Source organism: Epinephelus fuscoguttatus, linkage group LG5, assembly GCF_011397635.1.
Source record: "Epinephelus fuscoguttatus linkage group LG5, E.fuscoguttatus.final_Chr_v1".
Lineage (NCBI taxonomy): Eukaryota > Metazoa > Chordata > Actinopteri > Perciformes > Serranidae > Epinephelus > Epinephelus fuscoguttatus.
In genome coordinates, this window is record NC_064756.1 from 24517640 (window position 1) to 24534168 (window position 16529).

Genomic DNA, 16529 nt, shown 5'->3' on the forward strand with positions numbered 1-16529 from the left:
TTTGACTTATGATCCTGGCTATTGTGGTACAACATGTGGGAAGTATATATTAATATCTGATAGTATACATATGTGACAATAATCATATGTGTGTAATAACAGGAGAAGTATGGCACACACAGACAGACACGGACACACACAGAGACACACACACACACACACACACACACACACACTCCACTCCCTATCCCCCCTCTCTCTCTCTCTCTCTCTCTCTCTCTCTCCTCCCTCTGTCCACTTTCTCTCGTCTCTCCCTCTCTGCATGTTGAGAACTCGGCCGTCTATGTCTGTCTGTCTGTGTGTGTGTCCTCCTGCTAGTGTTATTATACACATATGATTAGTGTCACATATGTCTACCATCCGAGTAATTCAACTTTTGTAGGTCTTAGTATATATTAACAGATTATGCATATCAAATATTCATTCCTTTTGAGGATTTTCACAATATATTTGCCATTTTATTTACATGAAGTCACTGTTACTTTAATGAAAAAAACATGAATTAAGATTAACTATATAATAAATGTTGGATGGATTTTTTTTATTTTATTTATCACAGTCTGTGATATGTGAATGATAAATAACAACACCAATTTTGATGCATTATCATTTTTGGGGGCAGTTTCTATTTTTTCAATAAAAATACACACTGTTCCCCTTCAGGACTTTTTTTGTCTTTGTTGAAAAACAACCATAAAAATATTAATATTTTTTTTTATTTTTAACTCCTAGTCAGAGTATACATACCAAATATTAATTGTCTTTTGAGAGATTTTCACAATATATTTGCCATTTATATATGTAGAGAGAGAGAGAGATGAAAAAACATGGAGAAAAGATTAACTAATATAATAAATGTTGGATGCAGTTTTTTAATTTTAAATTTATCACAATTACACTCACACACACACACACACACACACACACACACAATTTTGACATTATCATTTTTGAGGCAGTTTCTATTTTTCAATAAAAATAGACACTGTTCCCCCTCTCCCCTCTTGTCTTTCTCTCCCTCTCTGCATAAAAATACTTAATTTTTTTTTTTGATTTTTAACTCCATGTCAGTAGTATACATACCAAATATTCATTGCGGGTGTATGTATGAGAGAGAAAGACAGGGAGAGAGAGATAGACAGAGAGAGAGAGACATGAAGAAAAAAAAATAATGTAACCTTAGAGCAACTGCAGCTCATAATTTGCAATTTTTAGCGACACAATTACACACGCATACACACACACAAACACTCCACTCCCTGTCCCCCATCTCTCTCTCTGTCTCTCTTTCTCCCCCCTCTCTCCTCTCTCTCCCTTCTCTCCCTCTCTGCTTGTCACTAACTGCCGTACTGCATATCAGTAACTCGGCCTCTTCTCCAGAGCCTTTGTGTTCCACTGTCTTGCAGGTTAACTTCTATCACAGCGGTGCCTGGATAGTATGACATGTGTGGTTGTGTTGCTGCTGTGGTGTCAAATGCCACCTGCTGATTCTGTTATCATTAGTCATTAGTCAAACTGAACTTGAAGTGCCTGTGCTGTCACCTAAGTACGTGGTCATTAATTAGCATAACAATGGCTTCACTCTGACAGACACAGGCCTGTGTGTGTTTGTGTGTGTGTGTGTGTTGTTTGATCATCGCACATGTCAAAGTTTCATTAGGTCACATGGCTTGAGCTGGGGACGAGCCGAGGTCCCTCCCAACGCTGTTCTTGCAGTTTAATTATTATTATTATTGTTTCTTTCTTCTTTCTTTCAGCGTACGCGACTTTCAACTGGAATTTGACCCCCTAAACATGCTCCAAAACTCACCAAAATTGGCATGCCTGTCAGGACTGGCGAAAAATTTTATAAACTGATGAAATTAATCTGAAAAGTGCCAAAATGGGCTCTCTAGCGCCACCTAGAAACACAAAAATGGCCGCTGCAGCCAGTAGGAACCACTTAGAAAGACCAAACCAAAACTGTCTCGTTCGTCTCATCAAGACCTACAAATGTCGCGCTGCAACCCCTGACCTAACTCCAACAGGAAGTGAGATATTTCCTTTCAAAATAAGAGTTTTCCTCAAAAAAAAATTCCTTTAAAAATCAACTAGTCCGACACCATTTATCGTATCGGCTTCAAACTCGCACACATTATTCTTCAACGTGTCCTTATCAATTATTGTGCGTAACTTTTCAATCCTCGACTGGTTTGGATGTTATGATGCGTTTCAGGTGATGTGCGCCAAAACCTCCTGAGGATTGTGCCACCTAGACACACTAAAATGCCGGTGCGTCGTGTAGGAACGTCTTAGAAAGACCAAACCAAAACTGTCTCGTTCGTCTCATCAAGACCTACAAATGTCGCGCTGCAACCCCTGACCTAACTCCAACAGGAAGTGAGCTGTCGGTCTTTGAATGTAAGATGGCGTTTTTCACAAATTCTGTCGATCAAAAATTATTTGCTCCTACACCGTTTATCATAACTGCTTCAAACTTGCACAAATTACAGCTCTACCCCTGCTGAACATTACTTGTGAAGGACTTTGTCATAACTTGAACGGTTTGGATTTTAGAAGCGTTAGAAGGTGCAGGACACAACTCCTCATGATGATCTCTGGAAGAAAAGATGAGGGCCAACACACTGTAAACCTGTGATTAAGGTGACATTTTTCAGTCCATAGACATACAAGCTTTATATGTTTGCGTTCAGAACAAATTTATCTATCTGGTGATGTTTTCAGATTGAAGATGGGACCCACGGTTTGGCATCTGGAAGCATTTGTTTGAGAAAGTTTCAAGCCATTCTGCTCTGTACTCTGACAGTCTGTGTGTCAGAGTGAAGTGTGTATGTGTGTGGTCACACACACATGAGGTTTTAAATTACTTTAAAAATGACCTTAAAAGTATTTCCATGTATTTTATCAATTTTATGTCTCTGAACCCAAGAGACTGACCTGGAGGGTTGCAGTAAATCACCTCATTTCAAGTACAAGTCAGTAACAGTGTTACAAACATCAGGAAAGAATATACATCTTTGAGGAAATGTTACATTCAACAACACAGTAGTCTCATCAAACACCTTTCTTTTGATGTAATTGACAGAAAAATTAAATGCTGTGTATTTGATGCATACAACATTATGTATACTTTGTGCAATCTGTAACTTTGTCTGCCACAAACAGGAAGTATGTGAACATGTGAGATATGTCAATATGTCAGCAAACTCTCTCTCTCTCCCTCCCTGTCCCCCCCTCTCTCTCTCTCTCTCTCTCTCTCTCTCTCTCTCTCTCTCGTGTCCTGTTACTGCATGTCAGTAACTCGGCCTCTTCTTCAGAGCCTTTGTGCTCCACTGTCTTGCAGGTTAACTTCTATCACAAACTGTCAAAGTTTCATTAGGTCACATGGCTTATGTCTACAAATTGCAAAATATATGCTCACACCACCTTCATAAGAACCCTTTACAGTTTTTAAAATTGAGTTTGACTTATGATTCTGGCTATTGTGGTACAACATGTGGGAAGTATATATTAATATCTGATGGTATACATATGTGACAATAATCATATGTGTGTAATAACAGGAGAAGTATGGCACACACAGACAGAAATGGACACACACACACACACACACACACACACACACACACACACACACACACACACACACCAGTCCCTATCCCCCCTCCCTCTCTCTCTCTCTCTCTCTCTCTCTCTCTCTCTCTCTCTCTCTCTCTCTCTCTCCCCCCTCTGTCCTCTTTCTCCCTTCTCTCCCTCTCTGCATGTTGAGAACTCGGCCGTCTATGTCTGTCTGTCTGTGTTTCTCATACTTCTGCTGTTATTATACACATATGATTAGTGTCACATATGTATACAATCAGATATTAATTCAACATATTGTACTATAGTTGCCAGAATTATAATTATAATATTATTACTTTTATTAATGTTGTTGTAAGCTACATTATGTGCAATAAACATTTGGGAGCTGCTATGACAGATTGCCAGTCTGATCCTTGTGCACAGTGTTATTAAATCAAATAAATATAAAAACGACAGAGGTTTGATTTGAGCTGAGGATGAATTTGTGCAGTGTAATATTTGAACGTTAAGACAAAAAGTGATGCTCAAAGAAATGACTGATCTGCAAAAATTCAGTAACTTAAGACAGTCCTGAGTAACAAAGAAATGTGCAGCAGGTTAACTTCTATCACAGCGGTGCCTGGCTGGTGACATGTGAGGTTGTGTTGCTGCTGTAGTGTGAAATGCCTCCTGCTGATTTTGTTATCATTACTTATTAGTCAAACTGAGCTTGAAGTCACCTAATGACATGGTCATTAATTAGCATAACAATGGCTTCACTCTGACAGACACAAGCCTGTGTGTGTGTTTGTGTGTGTGATGTTATTTGAATGTAAGGTGACGTTTTTCACAAATTCTGTCAAACAAAAATTATTTGCTCCTACACCGTTTATCATAACTGCTTCAAACTTGCACAAATTACAGCTCTACCCCTGCTGAACATTACTTGTGAAGGACTTTGTCATAACTTGAACGGTTTGGATTTAAGAAGCGTTAGAAGGTGCAGGACACAACTCCTCATGATGATCTCTGGAAGAAAAGATGAGGGCCAACACATTGTAAACTTGTGATTAAGGTGACATTTTTCAGGCCATAGACATACAAGCTTTATATGTTTGCGTTCAGAACAAATTTATCTATCTGGTGATGCTTTCAGATTGAAGATGGGACCCACGGTTGGGAATCTGGAAGGATTTGTTTGAGAAAGTTTCAAGCCATTCTGCTCTGTGTGTGAGATGCAGCTCTCATCAATTAGCATAACAAAGGCTTCACTCTGACACACTGTCAGAGTGAAGTGTGTGTGGTCACACAGACATGACAGTATAACATTTACCAAACTCATTCCTAAAACTTTGTCATACATATGTGACAATAATCATATGTGTATAATAACAGTAGAATTATGGCACACACAGACAGACACGGACACACAGAGACACACAGACAGAGAGACACCCACACACACACTCCACTCCTTTATTATACACATATGATTAGTGTCACATATGTATACAATCAGATATTAATTCAACATATTGTACACACACTCCACTCCCTGCACCCCCCCCTCTTTCTCTGTCTCTCTCTCTCTCCCCCCTCTGTCCTCTTTCTCCCTTTTCTCCCTTTCTGCATGTCTAACTCGGTCGTCTATGTCTGTGTGTGTTATACTTCTACTGTTATTATACACATATGATTATTGTCACATATGTATACTATCAGATATTAATTCAACATATTGTACCACAATTGCTAGAATTATAATTTTAATATTATTGCTTTCATTAATGTTGTTGTAAGCTACTGTCATGATCATCTCTCCTGCATCTCTCTCTCTCTCTCTGTCTCATGGGGTCCTGAGGATAGAGGGATGTTGTATGCTGTAAAGCCCTGTGAGGCAAATTGTGATTTGTGATATTGATTGATTGATTGATCGATATTTGTTTCTTGACTCAACAGCATTCAGTGACAGTATTTCAGTTACAGATGTAGTAAATTTAAAGACTCTGCAATGTTGCACCATTGCTCACTCAGAAATATTAACAAATAATTTGCAATATTAGGCTATAGGAATTATGTTCCATCAGTGTGACTAATAACATCATTGATAGAGATTATTAGTCATTGATAGTACGTCTTTGAAGCGTCATAAAGATTTTTAAAATGTAAACAAAAAGACCTACATATTATGAGCATTAAACATTTCAGAGCTGATCTGACAGACTGACAGTCTGGTCCTTGTGCACAGGGTTATTAAAACAAATAAATATAAAATGACAGAGGTTTGATTTGATCATCACAGTCAAAGTTTCATTAGGTCACATGGCTTATGTCTATAACTTTCAAAATATACGCTCACACCACCTTCATAAGAACCCTTTACAGTTTTTAAAATTGAGTTTGACTTATGATTCTGGCTATTGTGGTACAACATGTGGGAAGTATATATTAATATCTGATAGTATACATATGTGACAATAATCATATGTGTGTAATAACAGGAGAAGTATGGCACACACAGACAGACACGGACACACACACACACACACACACACACACACACTCCACTCCCTATCCCCTCTCTCTCTCTCTCTCTCTCCTCCCTCTGTCCACTTTCTCTCGTCTCTCCCTCTCTGCATGTTGAGAACTCGGCCGTCTATGTCTGTCTGTCTGTGTGTGTCATACTTCTAGTGTTATTATACACATATGATTAGTGTCACATATGTATACAATCAGATTTTAATTCAACATTTGTAGGTCTTAGTATATATTTGTGTCTGTTTGCTGCACTTAGATCCTCAAAGCAGCCAGTACACATCACTCAAGCTTTCACTAGGTCACATGATTTCAAATGAATATGGATGTGTTGTTTGATCATCACACATGTCAAAGTTTCATTAGGTCACATGGCTTGTGTCTACAAGTTTCAAATTATAAGCTCACACCACCTTCATAAGAACCTTGCATTTTTAACCCTGCGGGCCCCCTTATAAAAAATCACACCTGTCCCATTCGAACGGTGTGTGAACAACAGAAAATATTAAATATTAACATATTTCTCTACATTTTTTGCTTAAATCTTTTAAGCAACTTGTTCTCAGATTATGCATATCTAATATTCATTCTTTTTGAGGATTTTCACAATATATTTGCCATTTTATTTACATGAAGTCACTGTTACTTTAATGAAAAACATGAATTAAGATTAACTATATAATAAATGTTGGATGGATTTTTTATTTTATTTATCACAGTCTGTGATATGTGAATGATAAATAACAACACCAATTTTGATGCATTATCATTTTTGGGTGCAGTTTCTATTTTTCAATAAAAATAGACACTGTTCCCTTCAGGACTTTTTGTCTTTCTTGAAAAACAACAATAAAAATATTAATTTTTTTATTTTTATTTTTAACTCCTAGTCAGAGTATACATACCAAATATTCATTGTGGGTGTATGTATGAGAGAGAAAGACAGGGAGATATATTATATATATATATATATATATATATATATATATATATATAGAGAGAGAGAGAGAGAGAGAGAGAGACATGGAGAAAAAAAATAATGTAACCTTAAAGCAACCTGCAGTTCATAATTTGCAAATTTTAGCGACACAATTACACTCACACACACACACACACACACACACACACACACACACACACTCCACTCCCTCTCCCCCCTCTCTCCTCTCTCTCCCTTCTCTCCCTCTCTGCTTGTCACTAACTGCCGTACTGCATATCAGTAACTCGGCCTCTTCTCCAGAGCCTTTGTGTTCCACTGTCTTGCAGGTTAACTTCTATCACAGTGGTGCCTGGATAGTGTGGTGTGTGTGGTTGTGTTGCTGCTGTGGTGTCAAATGCGTCCTGCTGATTCTGTTATCATTAGTCATTAGTCAAACTGAACTTGAAGTGCCTGTGCTGTCACCTAAGTACGTGGTCATTAATTAGCATAACAATGGCTTCACTCTGACAGACACAGGCCTGTGTGTGTTTGTGTGTGTGTGTTGTTTGATCATCGCACATGTCAAAGTTTCATTAGGTCACATGGCTTAAGTCTGCAACTTGAGCTGGGGGACGATGGCGGGGGGCCGAGGTCCCTCCCAACGTTGCTTGCAGCTTTAATTAGTAATTATTATTTTCACAGTCAGTTTCATTTTGTAATTTGACATTATTTAAAGCACCACTACTTAACTTGTATTTTCTTTGAGTTCTATAACCAATTCATCTCATCTTCTGTGCTCAGCATCCGAACCTCCCACCATCATCCCAGATCAGACCTGTTTCACCGGTAAAGGTGGAGCATACCGAGGCACCACTGCTGTAACTGAATCTGGCAAAACATGCCAGAGGTGGTCGGCTCAGACGCCACACCAACATAGCCGCAAACCAGACAACTATCCTGACAAGTAAGAGCTACTGTAACTGAGAAATTTTGTTTTTCATAAAAGAAGGACATATGGCATGTTGCCTTTATTGTTCGCTTTGCCTGTGTTGATCATCATTACTGTCTGTTTTTTGTCAGAGGCCTGGTTAACAACTACTGTCGTAACCCTGATGATGACAAAAAACCCTGGTGTTACACTACTGACCCTGACAGCCGCTGGGAGTACTGCAGTGTGCCACGCTGTGAGGATGCAGCCAGACCAGGTATAACAGTACTCAATTATGATGAGTTTTTTACCCAGTAACGATAAGATTAATGACAGTGGAGATGATGGTAGATTAGAGACCACACTGTTGAATAAAGACAAGTGCAGTGCTTGTTGAAAATACACCTGTTTGGAACAGGCCGACTGCTTGGCCTGTGGTATTGGTGCTTGCAGCTTTCAGGTGAGCGACTCATACGAGCATCGTCACACTCAACACTGCGCTAGCTTGGGTTCTGAGCAACACACCTGGGCTCCAAACAGCTGGAGATTTATTATGATGTTGACATATGAAAAATGTTGAATAATGTTGCTGTTCTTATTCATTGTACCCTGAAATAACTTACAAAAAGCCCCAAAAGAGCTTTAAAAAATAGCTAAAAAAAAATCATTTGGCTAAAAGCCAATTGTAGAGATGATCTCCTTCTCATAAAACTTGACTGCTTGAATCACCTCTCAGAAATCAAGTTAAATGCCTGACAGTGTAGGATTGGAACAGGACTGGGGTGAACTCATCCTTTAAAAAATCCATTCTGCGTCTTAAGATATAAACAAATTAGATCAAATAGACATTCCATTCAGTTTCATTGGGTCATTGTATGAATATCAAAGACCTCAACAGCTTTATTGTACGCCTGTTTGACTGAGTCCATGTTATGTTTATGTATGTAGATGTATTAATGCACCCATTTGTGGTTTGACATAATCTGGATCAGAGGATTTTTTTTTTTCACTTGAGAGTAAAAATGTTAAAATGTGTCTTGGCTGCACAGGTGCAGAATTATGAGGAAATGTAACCACTAAAGGCATTTACAAGCAATAAGAACTATAGAAAAAATGTACATGCACATTTTGAGTAAAGGTGTGAGTTAAGTCCCTCGTGATGTTTAACCACTTCCTGCTGCAGGACCATCAAAATGACAGACTGACTTTGCATCGCAACCCGAGGAAGAAAAGAATACACCATATCATTATTTGACAAAAATAAATCATTAAACGTAGTACATCATTTCAGTTATAGCACAGAGGTGCTGTATCTGCAGCTTACAAATATTTAACACAACACACCTACTCACTAATACATTCAATAATTATTTTGTGTGTGTGTGTGTGTGTGTGTGTGTGTGTGTGTGTTTACATGCATAAAAATGGTTACAGCAGCTATTTAGTAATTATTATTTTCACAGTCAGTTTCATTTTGTAATTTGACATTATTTAAAGCACCACTACTTAACTTGTATTTTCTTTGAGTTCTATAACCAATTCATCTCATCTTCTGTGCTCATCATCCGAACCTCCCACCGTCATCCCAGATCAGACCTGTTTCACCGGTAAAGGTGGAGCATACCGAGGCACCACTGCTGTAACTGAATCTGGCAAAACATGCCAGGGCTGGTCGGCTCAGACGCCACACCAACATAGCCGCACACCAGACAACTATCCCGGAAAGTAAGAGCTACTGTAACTGAGAAATTTTGTTTTTCATAAAAGAGGGACCTATGGCATGTTGCCTTTATTGTTTGCTTTGCCTGTGTTGATCATCATTACTGTCTGTTTTTTGTCAGAGGCCTGGTTAACAACTACTGTCGTAACCCTGATGATGACAAAAAACCCTGGTGTTACACTACTGACCCTGACAGCCGCTGGGAGTACTGCAGTGTGCCACGCTGTGAGGATGCAGCCCGACCAGGTATAACAGTACTCAATTATGATGAGTTTTTTACCCAGTAACGATCACATTAATGACAGTGGAGATGATGGTAGATTAGAGACCACACTGTTGAATAAAGACAAGTGCAGTGCTTGTTGAAAATCCACCTGTTTGGAACAGGCCGACTGCTTGGCCTGTGGTATTGGTGCTTGCAGCTTTCAGGTGAACGACTCATACGAGCATCGTCACACTCAACACTGCGCTAGCTTGGGTTCTGAGCAACACACCTGGGCTCCAAACAGCTGGAGATTTATTATGATGTTGACATATGAAAAATGTTGAATAATGTTGCTGTTCTTATTCATTGTACCCTGAAATAACTTACAAAAAGCCCCCAAAGAGCTTTAAAAAATAGCTAAAAAAAAATCATTTGGCTAAAAGCCAATTGTAGAGATGATCTCCTTCTCATAAAACTTGACTGCTTGAATCACCTCTAAGAAATCAAGTTAAATGTCTGACAGTGTAGGATTGGAACAGGACTGGGGTGAACTCATCCTTTAAAAAATCCATTCTGCGTCTTAAGATATAAACAAATTAGATCAAATAGACATTCCATTCAGTTTCATTGGGTCATTGTATGAATATCAAAGACCTCAACAGCTTTATTGTACGCCTGTTTGACTGAGTCCATGTTATGTTTACGTATGCAGATGTATTAATGCACCCATTTGTGGTTTGACATAATCCGGATCAGAGGATTTTTTTTTTCACTTGAGAGTAAAAATGTTAAAATGTGTCTTGGCTGCACAGGTGCAGAAGTATGAGGAAATGTGACCACTAAAGGCATTTACAAGCAATAAGAACTATAGAAAATATGTACATGCACATTTTGAATAAAGGTGTGAGTTAAGTCCCTCGTGATGTTTAACCACTTCCTGTTGCAGGACCATCAAAATGACAGACTGACTTTGCATCGCAACCCGAGGAAGAAAAGAATACACCATATCATTATTTGACAAAAATAAATTATTAAACGTAGTACATCATTTCAGTTATAGCACAGAGGTGCTGTATCTGCAGCTTACAAATATTTAACACAACACACCTACTCACTAATACATTCAATAATTATTGTGTGTGTGTGTGTGTGTGTGTGTGTGTGTGTGTGTGTGTATTTACATGCATAAAAATGGTTACAGCAGCTATTTAGTAATTATTATTTTCACAGTCAGTTTCATTTTGTAATTTGACATTATTTAAAGCACCACTACTTAACTTGTATTTTCTTTGAGTTCTATAACCAATTCATCTCATCTTCTGTGCTCATCATCCGAACCTCCCACCGTCATCCCAGATCAGACCTGTGTCACGGATAAAGGTGAGGCATACCGAGGCACCACTGCTGTAACTGAATCTGGCAAAACATGCCAGAGCTGGTCGGCTCAGACGCCACACCAACACAACCGCACGCCAGACAACTATCCCGGAAAGTAAGAGCTACTGTAACTGAGAAATTTTGTTTTTCATAAAAGAGGGACCTATGGCATGTTGCCTTTATTGTTTGCTTTGCCTGTGTTGATCATCATTACTGTCTGTTTTTTGTCAGAGGCCTGGTTAACAACTACTGTCGTAACCCTGATGATGAGAAGAAACCCTGGTGTTACACTACTGACCCTGACAGCCGCTGGGAGTACTGCAGTGTGCAGAGCTGTGAGGATGCAGCCCGACCAGGTATAACAGTACTCAATTATGATGAGTTTTTTACCCAGTAACGATCACATTAATGACAGTGGAGATGATGGTAGATTAGAGACCACACTGTTGAATAAAGACAAGTGCAGTGCTTGTTGAAAATACACCTGTTTGGAACAGGCCGACTGCTTGGCCTGTGGTATTGGTGCTTGCAGCTTTCAGGTGAACGACTCATACGAGCATCGTCACACTCAACACTGTGCTAGCTTGGGTTCTGAGCAACACACCTGGGCTCCAAACAGCTGGAGATTTATTATGATGTTGACATATGAAAAATGTTGAATAATGTTGCTGTTCTTATTCATTGTACCCTGAAATAAAAAAAAGCCCCCAAAGAGCTTTAAAAAATAGCTAAAAAAAAATCATTTGGCTAAAAGCCAATTGTAGAGATGATCTCCTTCTCATAAAACTTGACTGCTTGAATCACCTCTAAGAAGTCAAGTTAAATGCCTGACAGTGTAGGATTGGAACAGGACTGGGGTGAACTCATCCTTTAAAAAATCCATTCTGCGTCCTAAGATATAAACAAATTAGATCAAATAGACATTCCATTCAGTTTCATTGGGTCATTGTATGAATATCAAAGACCTCAACAGCTTTATTGTACGCCTGTTTGACTGAGTCCATGTTATGTTTACGTATGTAGATTTTATTAATGCACCCATTTGTGGTTTGACATAATCTGGATCAGAGGATTTTTTTTTTCACTTGAGAGTAAAAATGTAAAAATGTGTCTTGGCTGCACAGGTGCAGAATTATGAGGAAATGTAACCACTAAAGGCATTTACAAGCAATAAGAACTATAGAAAATATGTACATGCACATTTTGAGTAAAGGAGTGAGTTAAGTCCCTCGTGATGTTTAACCACTTCCTGTTGCAGGACCATCAAAATGACAGACTGACTTTGCATCGCAACCCGAGGAAGAAAAGAATACACCATATCATTATTTGACAAAAATAAATCATTAAACGTAGTACATCATTTCAGTTATAGCACAGAGGTGCTGTATCTGCAGCTTACAAATATTTAACACAACACACCTACTCACTCATACATTCAATAATTATTTTGTTTGTGTGTGTGTGTGTGTGTGTGTGTGTGTGTGTGTTTACATGCATAAAAATAGTTACAGCAGCTATTTAGTAATTATTATTTTCACAGTCAGTTTCATTTTGTAATTTGACATTATTTAAAGCACCACTACTTAACTTGTATTTTCTTTGAGTTCTATAACCAATTCATCTCATCTTCTGTGCTCAGCATCCGAACCTCCCACCGTCATCCCAGATCAGACCTGTGTCACCGGTAAAGGTGAAGCATACCGAGGCACCACTGCTGTAACTGAATCTGGCAAAACATGCCAGGGCTGGTCGGCTCAGACGCCACACCAACATAGCCACACACCAGACAACTATCCTGACAAGTAAGAGCTACTGTAACTAAGAAATTTTGTTTGTTTCTAAAAGGGGGACCTATGGCATGTTGCCTTTATTGTTTTCTCCACCTGCTGAGAGAAGGTGGAGAAAATCAAACCTAACAGTCCACTACGAAATATTACGTCAACATCTCAAAACCTACAATAACGCAGTCAATCAGGCAAGAATTTCCCACTTCAAAAAACTAATCTCTGACAATAAAAACAATCCCAAATTCCTCTTCTCCACAATTGATATTTTAACAAACAGTAATTTTAACAGATCACCTAAGACAACAACCAATGCCCTTTGTGAGGACTTTGCAGACCACTTCAGAAGTAAAATCAATGACATCAGATCCAGTCCCTTATCGCAACAGATTTTAACTGTCGACACACGTGGATCATTGCTTTTACCTGAGGAAACACTGGAGAGTTTTGCCCTGGTTGATGCGAGGACACTTGGTCGAGTTTTCTCCCAAGTAAAGCCCACAACCTGCCTTTTAGACCCAATTCCCACACCATTTTTAAAAAACATTTTATGGATTCTTTGAGGAATAGCTACTGTACACGGTGAATTGCTCTCTTCGGACAGGTGTCTTCCCGGCCTCCTTGAAAACGGCGGTGGTGAGGCCCCTTCTGAAGAAGAGCAATTTAGACCCCAACATTCTTAATAATTATCGACCTGTATCCAACTTACCATTTTTAAGCAAAATTTTAGAAAAACTGGTTTTTAACAAAGTAAATGATTTTTTAAATACAAATAACACTTTAGAGAAGTATCATTCTGGTTTTAGGATGAACCACAGTACTGAGACAGCCCTTTTAAAGATTTTAAACAACATCAGGTGCAATTTAGATAACCATAAACTCACAGTCTTGGTACTACAGGATCTAACCGCCGCCTTTGATACAGTAGACCATCACATTTTATTAAATAGACTGAGGCACCTGGTCGGCCTCTCTGGTACTGTTTTTAACTGGTTCGTCTCTTACCTTACTGATCGACACTTCTTTGTAAGTATGGATACATGTTCCTAAGGAACCCATGAGATAAAGTTTGGGGTCCCCCAGAGGTCAATTTTAGGTCCAACTCTTTTTAATCTCTACATGCTTCCTCTGGGGGACGTCATCAGGAGGCACGGCATCAGCTTTCATAGTTATGCTGATGATACGCAACTGTACATCGGCGTGTCTCCTGATGACACAGGGCCAATTGATGCCCTTTTTAACTGCATTTTAGATATAAAGTCATGGATGGCAACGAATTTCCTGCAGCTCAACCAGGACAGAACAGAGGTTTTAGTCATTGGTCCTGAAGGCCAGAGAGAGAAACTTTTACCAAAACTACAGGATTTTACACCAACACAATCTGTAAAAAATCTGGGTGGGATTTTTGACTCTGAGCTCTGTTTTATTCCACATATTAAAAACATAACAAAGGCAGGTTTCTACCACCTTAAGAATATAGCCAGAGTCCGCCCGTTTCTCTCTCAGGCAAGCACGGAGGTGCTGATGCATGCTTTCATCTCCTGTAGGTTAGATTATTGTAATGCCCTGCTCTCTGGTCTTCCCAAAAAGAGTATCTCAAATCTACAGTTATTACAGAATTCAGCTGCAAGAGTGCTGACAAGGACCAGAGGGCGGGAGCACATTACAGTAGTTTTAAAATTGCTGCATTGGCTCCCTGTGCGCTTCAGGATCGATTTTAAGGTTCTTTTATTAGTTTTTAAATGTCTTAACGGTCTTGGGCCTTCTTATTTATCTGACCTGCTTTTACCATATCAACCTTCGCGGACCCTGAGGTCCTCCGGCACCGGCCTTTTAACCATACCACAAGTTAGGACTAAAACACATGGGGAAGTGGCATTTGATTATGATGGCCCCCGATTGTGGAACAGCCTGCCGGAGAACTTCAGAGCTGCAGAGACTGTTGATGTTTTTAAAAAGAGGCTCAAGACGCATCTTTTTAATCAGGCTTTTAACTGATCTCTGTATTTATCTATTTTAAATTCCTCTTATAACCGATTTATCCATCTATTATCTATTTTTTATTTATTTTTTATATTCTTACCCTTCCTCTTTTTACGTTCTTATCTCATTTAACCTTTATCTTTTGTTATTTTAGTTAACCTATAGGTTTTAATTTTGATGCATATTATGTCTCTGTTTTAGATCATTCTTACCTAGCTACTAACTCAATTTTATGAGCTAAATAGCTTTTTGTTGGGTGGGAGGGTTGAGTTTTCTCATTTCTTTTTGTTTTCTGTTTGGATCTTTGTTGTTTTTAACCTCTGTGAGGCACTTTGTGTTACTGTTGTATGAAAAGTGCCATATAAATAAAGTTGATTTGATTTGATTTGTTTAGTTTGCCTGTTTTTATCATTATTACTGTCTGTTGTTTGTCAGAGGCCTGGATAACAACTACTGTCGTAACCCTGATGATGAGAAGAAACCCTGGTGTTACACTACTGACCCTGACAGCCGCTGGGAGTACTGCAGTGTGCAGAGCTGTGAGGATGCAGCCCGACCAGGTATAACAGTACTCAATTATGATGAGTTTTTTACCCAGTAACGATCACATTAATGACAGTGGAGATGATGGTAGATTAGAGACCACACTGTTGAATAAAGACAAGTGCAGTGCTTGTTGAAAATACACCTGTTTGGAACAGGCCGACTGCTTGGCCTGTGGTATTGGTGCTTGCAGCTTTCAGGTGAACGACTCATACGAGCATCGTCACACTCAACACTGCGCTAGCTTGGGTTCTGAGCAACACACCTGGGCTCCAAACAGCTGGAGATTTATTATGATGTTGACATATGAAAAATGTTGAATAATGTTGCTGTTCTTATTCATTGTACCCTGAAATAACTTACAAAAAGCCCCCAAAGAGCTTTAAAAAATAGCTAAAAAAAAATCATTTGGCTAAAAGCCAATTTTAGAGATGATCTCCTTCTCATAAAACTTGACTGCTTGAATCACCTCTCAGAAATCAAGTTAAATGCCTGACAGTGTAGGATTGGAACAGGACTGGGGTGAACTCATCCTTTAAAAAATCCATTCTGCGTCTTAAGATATAAACAAATTAGATCAAATAGACATTCCATTCAGTTTCATTGGGTCATTGTATGAATATCAAAGACCTCAACAGCTTTATTGTACGCCTGTTTGACTGAGTCCATGTTATGTTTATGTAGATGTATTAATGCACCCATTTGTGGTTTGACATAATCCGGATCAGAGGATTTTTTTTTTCACTTGAGAGTAAATATGTTAAAATGTGTCTTGGCTGCACAGGTGCAGAATTATGAGGAAATGTAACCACTAAAGGCATTTACAAGCAATAAGAACTATAGAAAATATGTACATGCACATTTTGAATAAAGGTGTGAGTTAAGTCCCTCGTGATGTTTAACCACTTCCTGTTGCAGGACCATCAAAATGACAGACTGACTTTGCATCGCAACCCGAGGAAGAAAAGAATACACCA

At 38.9% G+C, this 16529-nt stretch overlaps 1 protein-coding gene across 1 annotated transcript in view; it reads left to right on the forward strand.

Moving 5' to 3' along the window:
- Positions 1-16529, forward strand: part of LOC125888557 (apolipoprotein(a)-like) — a 39800-nt gene that overhangs the window by 8795 nt on the left and 14476 nt on the right. Inside the window, exons 4-7 of the mRNA XM_049575960.1 lie at positions 7814-7976; positions 8093-8217; positions 9530-9665; positions 11474-11598. Of these exons, the coding sequence (XP_049431917.1) occupies positions 7814-7976; positions 8093-8217; positions 9530-9665; positions 11474-11598 (549 nt within the window). The remainder of the gene's footprint in view (positions 1-7813; positions 7977-8092; positions 8218-9529; positions 9666-11473; positions 11599-16529) is intronic.